The sequence below is a fragment of the Tenrec ecaudatus genome, chromosome 9 (genome assembly GCF_050624435.1).
Source record: "Tenrec ecaudatus isolate mTenEca1 chromosome 9, mTenEca1.hap1, whole genome shotgun sequence".
NCBI classification, from domain to species: Eukaryota; Metazoa; Chordata; class Mammalia; order Afrosoricida; family Tenrecidae; genus Tenrec; species Tenrec ecaudatus.
This window is the reverse complement of record NC_134538.1, coordinates 51,760,208-51,770,199: the sequence shown is the minus strand read 5'-3', so window position 1 is coordinate 51,770,199 and position 9,992 is coordinate 51,760,208. Positions and strand designations below refer to the sequence as shown.

General features: G+C 49.9%; 1 protein-coding gene across 2 annotated transcripts in view; it reads left to right on the top strand.

The window, feature by feature from the left end:
• Positions 1-2,122: 2,122 nt before the first annotated feature.
• The window catches only part of ARNT2 (aryl hydrocarbon receptor nuclear translocator 2), a 227,260-nt gene continuing 219,390 nt past the window's right edge, over positions 2,123-9,992 (top strand). Inside the window, exon 1 of one of the 2 annotated variants that reach the window (XM_075558077.1) lies at positions 2,123-2,266. Coding sequence is in view for 1 of the 2 variants with exons in the window: in XM_075558076.1 (XP_075414191.1) it covers positions 2,813-2,843 (31 nt within the window). In the remaining variant the exon portion in view is untranslated. Of the gene's footprint in view, positions 2,267-2,686; positions 2,844-9,992 lie in introns of those variants that run through there. The other variant, XM_075558076.1, reaches the window with a different exon arrangement.

Here is a 9,992-nt window from a genome sequence, read left to right as displayed (position 1 = left end):
GGCCCTAATTGTTGCTGAACTGCTGTAAACGGCAAGAACAGGGAATCGCTCCTGCCCAAGGTGCGTGAAGAGTTGGACAATGGAAAGAACCTGAGGGTAGGGAGTGAGGAGTGAGGACTGTGGGGAGCAGAAACAGCTAAGATGGATTTTTACCTCTTTGGTGAGTATTTTAAAAACTCACTGCCATTGAGTCCATTCCGACTCATAGTGGCCATCTAGGACTGGGCAGAGCCGCCCCTGTGAGTTTCTGAGATTATAACGCATTACTGGACTAGAAAGCCTTGTCTTTCTCAGCTCAACTGGTGTCAGATATATTACCTATATTATTTTAGTGGGTTAGCTTCCGGGGGTGGGTAGGGAGAAGGTGAATTTCCATTTGACTTGATGTTGTAGAAAACTCAGGGTCAGTCTACAAGGGCAGTCACAGGGCGGGAAGTCTCACCTCAGCTGATCTCAGAATTTCTCTCCCATTAGCTCTAAGTTGGCCTACTCTGTGGTCAGAACATACTCTGCACACATGATTTATTCTTCAGGTGAAATGCCCCCACCCCCACTTTTTTTTACAACCTCTCCACACCTATTTACCTCTTCAAAACCTAGTTTTTACTTTCCCAGATCACTCCACCTTTTCTTTGCTTAGGAATACTCATTTCAGGGGTTAGACCTTGGGTAGTGATTTGCTTCTTGAGCGTAGATTCCTTAATTTCCTTGCACCCCTCCTCCTTCCCCCCATAAGAAACCCCCGTGGCTTGCGTTCGCAGTATGCCCAACCTCTAAATGTGCATGTGGCAGAAAGCTGACATTCAATGTCTGTTGAATCCATTAAAAAATAGTAAGCACCTATTGTTGTTAATGTGACACCTAGTAGGCTGTGCCTCATAGCCACCAGGACAAACCACTTTCCGGTCTTGTGCTGTCCCCCATTGTTACCTTTAAAACGACCACTGTTAATCCATCTCATTGAGGGTCTTTCTATTTTAAATGACCCTATACTTTACTAAGCATGATGTTTAAGACCTACTTTACCAAGCATGATGTCCTTCTCCAGGGACTGCTCCTATGATGGCATGTCCAAAGTACATGGCAAAAAGTCTCACCACTGTCACGTCTAAGGAGCATTCTTGTTGTCCGTCTTCCATGACAGATTGTTCATTTTTCTGGACCTTCGCATCACCATAATCCAAGGGCATCGGTTCTTTTTCTTTGGTCATTCTTAATCCTCGTCCACCTTGACATGCAGCTGGGCAACTGATGGCACCATGGCCGAGGCCAGGCCCACCTTAGTCCTCAAAGTGACATTTTGGCTTTTTGACACCTTAAAGGGGTCTTCTGCACAAGACTTGTCCAGTGCAAATGTGCCGCTTGCTTCCCTGACTGCTGCGACCATGACCATGGACTGTGCATCGGAGTCAAATGAAGCCCCGGACAACTTCAGTAGTGTGACAAACGCTGTCCTAAAGAAAATGCTTATTTGAAAAGACATCCCAAGCCCTGCGTCTCTATACCAAGTGAATACTCCTTGGGAAAGATCGAAGGTGATTGGATATTCTTGTATATTCATCTAGGGGTCACCTTGCCCCCTCAGCTCCCACCTGTGATGTACTCATTCCTCAGCTAACCTTTTGGGATACCCACTAGAGGGATGTTTTCTTCCTTAGAGCCACGGCCTTCTTTTGTTTACTTTTAAAATCATTTTATTGGGAACGCTTGCAACTCTTATCACAATCCATACAAACATCCATTGTGGAGCCATGACCTTTCACACACATCCCAGTGTCGGGGACAAAATCAGTCTCTCCAAGCTCTCTGCCGACTCAGTCCACTAGGATGTGCAGATCAAACTTAAAAATTTTTTTTTTTAATGACCAATGTGAAACTGTCCACAGGGTCTTGCAGCCACCTTAGGGAATAACCAGTCATAGTCAGTGGCAAGCAGGCCGGCAGAGTCTGGGCCCAGGTGCCTCTGCTTTGGGTGTTTCCTGACTGCACCCTGAAGCTTTGTGCCCCGGGAGATGGGGCAGGGGGTGGGAGGGACGCGGGGGAGGCTTTAGGAATTTCTGGGCGTCCTTCCTTCAGGACCTGGACCAAGTCTTTGGCCCTGGGAGCCTCACGGCGGCCCTGGCATGCTAAGTGGGCAGCACTGGACCGCCTTTGTTTCTCGTGGCCATCTCTAAGAACCCCGCTTCGCTCTGAATCTTAATGGGCTTCTGCTCCACCCGCTCCGCCTTGGCCCCCAAGCCTAGGACAGCGCCCTAGTCTTGACTCAGTGAGGTGTCCTCGGACATCTGGGGTCTGGGTGCAGGGGACGGACAGAGCCGAGCCTGGTGCGGGAGGGAGGGGTGTGTCCGAAGTCCCCAGCCTGGGCAGGTCGAAGCACGTGAGCGGGTCCAGCGGAGCGGGCGCCTCGCCTCGCCTGCTTCCCCGGGCCTGCTGTGCCGCCCCCTCCAGCCACGGTCCCCCAACTCCGGGGTCCGGCCACCGGCAGCCCCAAGTCTCGCGGTGCTACGGCTCGGACTGGGCAGGAGCGGACCCCCGGCTTCCGAGCAGCGGCCGGCGCGCCCCCCGCCGCGCGACAAAGGCTGAGCCGGGCGGAGGCGGCCGCGAAGGCGCGGGAGGAGGAGGAGGAGGAGGAAGGGGGGCCCGGGGAAGGCGGGGCGGCGGCCGGGAGCGCGGAGGAGCGCCGGCCGCGCCGTCCTTTGTGTGCGGCCGCGGCCCTGGGCTCGGGCCTGCGCCGGCCGCGCGTGGCCCCGGGGGCGCCCGGCACCGCGCCCCGCCCGCACCCCGCCGGCGCGCGCCAGGCCTCTCCGGCAAGATGGCAACCCCAGCCGCGGTCAACCCTCCGGGTGAGTAGCGCCTCGGGCCCGCCGCCCGGCCGGCCGCGTCCCGCAGGCCCTGCCTCGGGGGCCGGAGCGAGCCGGGCACGGAAGGCGACTTCGGCCCCTCGGCGGCGGGCGCGCAGCCCCGGGGTGGGGTCCGGGAGCGCTGTCACTGCGCCTCCGCCTCAGCATCAGCACCGGCGGCAGACAGCATCGCCACCGCATCTCCGCCCCCTCCCGGGAGGACGCTCGGCTCTGCAAGCCAGGAGCATCGGCTCCGGCTCCCCCTCGAGTTCCGACAGGACCACCTTTGTGGTCTCCATCCCTCGCCTTCTTCGCTTCCGGTCGCTGCCCGGGTGGCAGCTGGAAGTCAGTGGTGTCCGTGGGCGGTAGGGTGCCGCGCACGATGGAGGGCCAAGTCTGAAGTTAGCATTCAACAGGGCAGAACTCCCATCCGCGCCTCACCCCCTTATCCCCCCCCCCACCAACCCCGCCGCCCCACGCCGGTCCTGGGCACCCTGGGCGCCGGGCGGGTGTTGGTGGCACAGCCTGCGTTAACTGCTGGGCATCACCCCCAGGGCTGCCCAAGTCACATCCTTGCTTTGGGGTGGTTGGTTGAACTGTGACATCGGCTCCCACTGCCTTCGGTTTGAAAACTGGAGGGCTTCATAATGAAGTGGGGATGTAGACCTGTTTTGGATGGTAGGCGGGAGGGTTGCCTCCTTGCAGGGCTCTTCAAAGAGCGACAGGCACAGGACTCCCGAAGTTTGGGTGCTGTGCAGGCTGCTGTAGGTATTGCCCGGAAAGCAGGGAGAGTCCGAGGGGGGCTAGTAGTCGGGATAACTAGAGGGAGGTCTTTGTTATGGGAAGGACTTCGACCCAGTTCACTCTGCTCCCAGCTGAGCGTTTGCATTTCCACCCCAGAAATACGGAATCATAGTCGACATTGTGACAGGATTCTCAGGCGAGTGTATCCATAAGAATCTTAGGGACAGGGTGTGGTAGGAGGATAGTCACTCTGCCTAGCAAGTGTCACCAGAGAGTTAGGCAGGACCCTTACGTTTAAGACTTTTTTGGAGACTGAAAGAAAAGCAAAAACCACCCCCGCACCCCCCCACCCCCCGCCTGCCATGGAGCCAGCTCTGATCTGGAGCGCAGAGTGACCTGGCAGCATGAAGTAGAACTGACTCTGGGTTTCTGAGACTACAGGAGTAGAAAGCCCTGCCTTGCCCTGGGGGAGCCACGGTGGTTTCTAACTGAAGACCTGGCAAATTAGCAGACCTGGCAAATTAGCAGGCCAACGAGTAACACTACCCCAGGGCCATTGCAGGCAGGCCAAGGAGTAACACTGCCCCAGGGCCATTGCAGGCAGGAGGGATTGCAGAAGTCCGGTGGCTTTGGTCTAAGCATGCAGAAGCGTTGCTGAGGGATTGGTTTGCTGGGGAGCAACAGTATTGCACAAGGGCTTGTGAACACTTGTATTGTGCGTTGACTTGTGAAAACGTCCATCGGCAGGCTAAGAAGTAGGGACGCTCCCTCCACCTGCTGGGAAAGCCTACGGTGTTTTTAAAGAAGAAAATCATGTGACCGTTGTTCTTCTGGAGGGTTAATTTGTTCGCCACATGTAGGAGGGAGCAAGACAGAGTGAGAGAGGTCAGCTTGAAATGGAACAGGTGTTGGGAGGTCAGCGTTCACTTTGATGGCCGACTGAGAACAGAGAAGGAAGAAAGAAAGCCATTGGACAGGGAATTTGCATTTTCGCCCCAGATATACGGAGCCATTGGGTTTAGGGTACGAGGAAGGAAGATAGAGAGGTGAGGTGTCCATGGAGACGCAGAAGTGAGATGCCAGAGTAACTCTAAGGAACGGGTTCCAGGAATACAGATCCTGGACAAGTGGACCTGAACACTGAGACAGAGCAGAGCTGGGGGGGGGGGGACGTAGAGGGGGCCAGGTTGCTTGCAACAGAAGCCTGCAATTTCAACCCACTCCAAACCAAACCAACCATCCCAACCCGAACAATCCAGCCCAACCCAATCAAGCTGACTGCCATCAGGTCCATGGCCATTCACGGTGACCCTACAGAACAGGGTAGAATGACCTCTGTGAGTTTCTGAGACTGTCACTCTTTACAGGAGTAGAAAAACTTGTCTTTCTCCTGAGGAGCAGCTGCTGATTTCGAACTACTGACTTTGTAGTCGGCAGCCTGACGCATAGCCACGACGCTAACCCGGGCTCCTTTGAGAGCAGCTTAAATATCAATAGCATACAAGAAAAAAAAGGAGGGGAGGAGAAAATTGAAATAATGAGATGCTTTTAGATTAGAAAAAGCTAAACAGTTAAATTAAGATTTTTTAGTCTAACTCTAATACATAGGTTAAGATGAGGAATTAGAATAAAAACAGAGGTAATTTATAGATCGCTACATCACTGATTAGCTGGGCCTTGCCCATGACATTGCTTCATGAGCTGTGAGTAAGTGTGGGGCGGCTTCCTGGCTGGTGGTGCTGAGCACATGGGATAATTGAATGGTGCAAATGCGGGGCATAGGTTGCAAGCACCTGGCCTGCTTGGCAGACAGACAGTCACCGCTGTGTCTTTCCTCCATTGGTGGAGATGACCAGAGATCTTGAGCGTGGTGGGAATTTTTCAAAGGCCCCATTGTGCGGTTCCTTGGACCGACCACCCATTCTCTTATCCCTCTGTTGCTCAGAGTGTCCCTACTCCATCTGAATCTCTCACTCCTTTGGGTGAAAAGGTTTAAGCTCAAGTGTTATGACCAAAAGTTTAACCCCAGAGAGATTTCAGCTTCTACAGGCCATTTATAACAAAACCAGGCCGGGCAGGCGAGCTTGTCAACACGAGCCTCCCTCTCATGGGCAGGGGCCTTGGGTTGCTTCCTTTGAAAGCCTCCTCTCGCCTCACCCATCTCCCTTTACGCCGTTGCTTGGCAGAGAATAAGAGCTTGGTACACAGGCGCACATGGACCGGGAGATGTTAGCAATTACTCCTACTGCCCATCTGTGCCCAGGGTGCAAAGGTCACAGTGTGTTAACTCCTCACCCCGATATTTATTTCCCTGTTTTCCAGATGAGCACTGTCCACCAGCAGACCCTCTGCAGCCATCTTTCTCAGTGATCTCAGTGATGTAGAGTGGGGCTCTTGGCAGCTAGGTTAATGGCAGATGACGGTGTGTGTGTGTGTGTGTGTGTGTGTGTGTGTTTATTTATTTATTCTCTCCCGCTACTCCGTTGATATGAGCCAGGGTCAAATTCTACTCTACCCTTGCTAGATCCTCTGTTTGGTTCGGATTCTGTCAGCTCCCCTAGCTGAAGAATGGTCTCATGGAGAAGAGTTTGGCCCCCAGGTGTCCTGATGGCCCCGCCACAGCTGTCCTGCATCTAGTTTCAGTCCCTTTTGACCTGTGACATCAGCTCTCATTCTGGGTTATTTCCAGTTCTGGCACTGGTCACTGGCAATATTATATTGGCTGATTTTCCTTCCTTTCTGACTAGGGACATTTATCCTCTAGACTGGAGGACTGAGTCCTGGGTCTTCTGTCACAAGGTGTGTGTGTTAGTGAGTTCTCTACCTTTGGGGGTGATGTTTTAGCGTATTGACAGCTGAAACAGTACCATTACACCAGTTGGTCTTTTTCATTCTTCTCAGTCTTTTGGAATTTAAGCATGAGGGAATGAGGTATAACTTCAGACTAATAATCAGGCTAATAATCATTAGGGATTGTGCATTCTCTGGACAGCCTCTGAAATGAGTAATCGCTGAGGAATTAACAAGGCCTGCATATTTTAAAGGCTTTCAAAAGGTATGTCTTAAGACATTTAGAATTTCTTTTATTTTCCCTGAAATCAATGACTAGACTTTCTTCCAGTTTTCCGGTCATTGGTATTTTAATTTAGAATGGATTGTTTCATACAGAAAGGTTGTCTGAGCAAATCCCCTTCGATGCAGGGCCATTTGGGCTGGTTCAGCTAGCATATTGAGCACCTTTGATGTACCAAGCACTTTTCTGGGTGCAGGGGTCGTGCAGAGACAAGGGGCAACTGGCCTCAGAGAGTTCAGGGTCTGAGGGGAGGCATAAGTGGGTTAACTTTACAAGCACAAGGTAGAATGAAATGAATGTGATTGTTTTTGGTAGGTGCCATCCATTCAGAACAAGACTGTCATTCTTCACAGGAGCAGACAGCCTCAGCTTTCCTCCATGTCGCTGCTAGTGGGGTTGAACCACTGACTCTGAGGTTAGCATTCCAATGCCTAATTTTCAGTGCCACCAGTTGTCTTACATTAAAACAAAACAAAAAACTGCCCACAAACTCACTGCCACCGAGTTGATGTGGATTCATGGCAACCTTATAGACAGGGTGAGTTTCCAAGATTGTAACCCTTGGGAGTAGTAAAACTCGTCTTTCTCCCAAGGAGTTGCTGGCAGTTTCTAACTGCTGACCTTGTGGTGATCAGTCCAGTGCCTAATCATTCCATCACCAGGGGCATGTAGAATTAGGTATGCACCCCCGCCCCCATTCCCATCAACAAAATATGCAGTACAGTAATCATCATGGGGACATTGATGGTTTACTGGGTTTACTGGTAGAATTCTTGCTTCCTATGCATAGACCTGGACTTGATTTCTGGCCAATCTGTGTCAGTGAAGGTTTGCATTCTTCTATGAAGCTGAACAGGTTTTAGTAGAGCTTCCATGTCAAGATAGACTAGGCCGAGAGAGGCCTAGTGACAAACTCTTATTGATCATGACGGTCGGACCCACAACTAATTATGGGGTTGGTGCAGGTCTGGCACTCGGTACCCTTGAATTGGGGGCTGACTTGTTGGCAGTAAGCAACCACATACAAATACATGATTTCTTTTTTTAAAAAAACAGTTTTATTGGCATTTAATCCAAATATCACATAATTCAGTAGATCAACCACAACAAGAAGAGTAGTACAGTCATTGCATAATTAATTTCCTAAGGTAATGTCCACAAATACCAGTGACTCAGTTCTGACTCACAGCACCCCGAGCAACATGAGAAAACACTGCCGCGTCTTGTGTCATCCTCACAGTTGCTGGGCTTGAGCCCATTGTTGGAGCCATTCTGTCCATCCAGCTTGTTGTGGGCTGTCTTTTTCACCGACTCTTGACTTTAGCAAGCATGCTGGCATGCCCCAGGGACTGTTTCTGCCTAATAACATGACCCAGCTGTGTGAGAGGAAGTCTTGCCCTCCTTGCTTTTAAGAAGTTTGACTATGCCTCTTCCAAGACAGATTGGTTCACTTTTCTGGCAGTTCATGGTAATATTCGGTTTTCTTCTCCAATACTACAATTCAAATGCTTCCGTTCTTCTTTGGTTTTTCTTATTTATTCTCCAACTTTCCCATGCATTTAAAGTGATTGAAAATACCGTAGCTTGAGCCAGGGAGACCTGAGTGCTCAAAGAGAACTCCTTGGTCCTTAACATTTTCGGGAGATCTTTTTGAGCAGATCTGCCCCATATACTGATACATCACTTGATTTCTTAACTGCTCCTTCCGTGGGCATTGATTGTGGATCACATAACATGAAATCTTAGACAACGTCAAGTTTTTTCTCATATAGAAAGATACTGCTTGTTGGGCCAGGGGTGAGCATTTTTATGTCCATTTAGGAGCCCTGGTGGTATAGTGGTTACCAGTTGGGCTGTGACCTGCCAGGTTGGCAGTTCGAAACCACCAGCTGCTCTGTGGGAGGAAGATAGGGCTTTCTACTGCTGTAAATACAGTCTCTGAAACTCACAGGGGCAGTTCTACCCTGTCCTATGGGTTTACCATGAATTGGAAGCTACTTGATAGCAGTGAGTTTTTTTTTAAATGTCGACGTGTAATCCCTGCTGAAGGCTGTTTATTCTTTAATAAATACTTCATCAATAAATGCTTCAAGTCCTCTTCACTTTCAGCAAGGCTGTGTCATCTGCATATTGCAGATCGCTTCTCAGCCTTCCTCCAATCCTGATAGCCATTCTTCATATTATCTGGCTTCTCGGATTTTGTGGTCAACATGCAGATCTGATAGGTACGATGAAAAGATGCAAGCCCAATGCACCCCTTTCTTGACGATAAACTACGCAACATCCACTGGTTCTGTTCCAGTGACTGCCCCTTGGTTTATGTGCAGGTCCATTTGAGCACAGTTAGGCGTTCTGGAGTTCTCAATCTTTGTGATGTTATCTGTAATTTGTCATGCCCCCTCGTGGAATGCCTCTGTATTCTCTGCTTCCAGCCAAGAGCCATCTCACATCAGCTATCATATCCCTCCATCCACATCACTTTCTGACTCCGGCTTGAATTCCCGACAGTTCCTAGGTCCGTGCATTTCTACAAACTGCCAACACTTTGGAATTACATTCAGCAACATTTTACTTGATTGTGTTTAAATGACACCAGTCGATAATTTCTGCGTTCTGTTGGATCATTTTCTTTGACATAGGCACATACATGGATCTAGTTCCAGTCGATTGGCCAAGTATCTGTCTTCCAGATTTCTTGGCATAAAATAATAATGAGTGTTTCCAGCTCTGCTGGCAGTGTTTGTGAAGACACTTCATTGGGTATTCTGTCAACTTCTTGTGTTTTACTAATGTCTTCAGTGCAGTTTGGGTATCATCCTTCAGTACCATTGGTTCTTGGTCATGTAATACCTCCTGAAATGGCCGAATGTCGGTCAATACATTTTGATACAGTGACTCTGTATCTTCCTTCCATTTTTCTTTTGATGATTCTGGCACCATTCAATATTTTGCCCATTGAATTGTTCAATATTGAAACTTGAAATTTTTGTCTGCGTTTCTTTCAGCTTGAGCTATACCAAGCCTGTCCTTCCCTTTTAACTCCAGGCTTTTGCACATTTCTTGGCAAGATTTTACTTTGTCTTCCCAAGCAGCCCTTGGAAATCTGTCCAGCTCATTTACGTCACTTTTTCTTTAGTCACTTCACATTCACTTCCACATTCAAGAGCAGTTTCACGGTCTCTGCTGACATACATTTTGTTTTTTTCTCTTTTCTTTGTCTTTGAAATGACCTTCCGGTTTCTAAAAGTCTGATGTCTTTGCTGTCACTCCATAACTCTTCTGGTCTTTGTCTATTGCAGTCAGTATATCAAACCAATTTTGGTGAAAATGGTCTC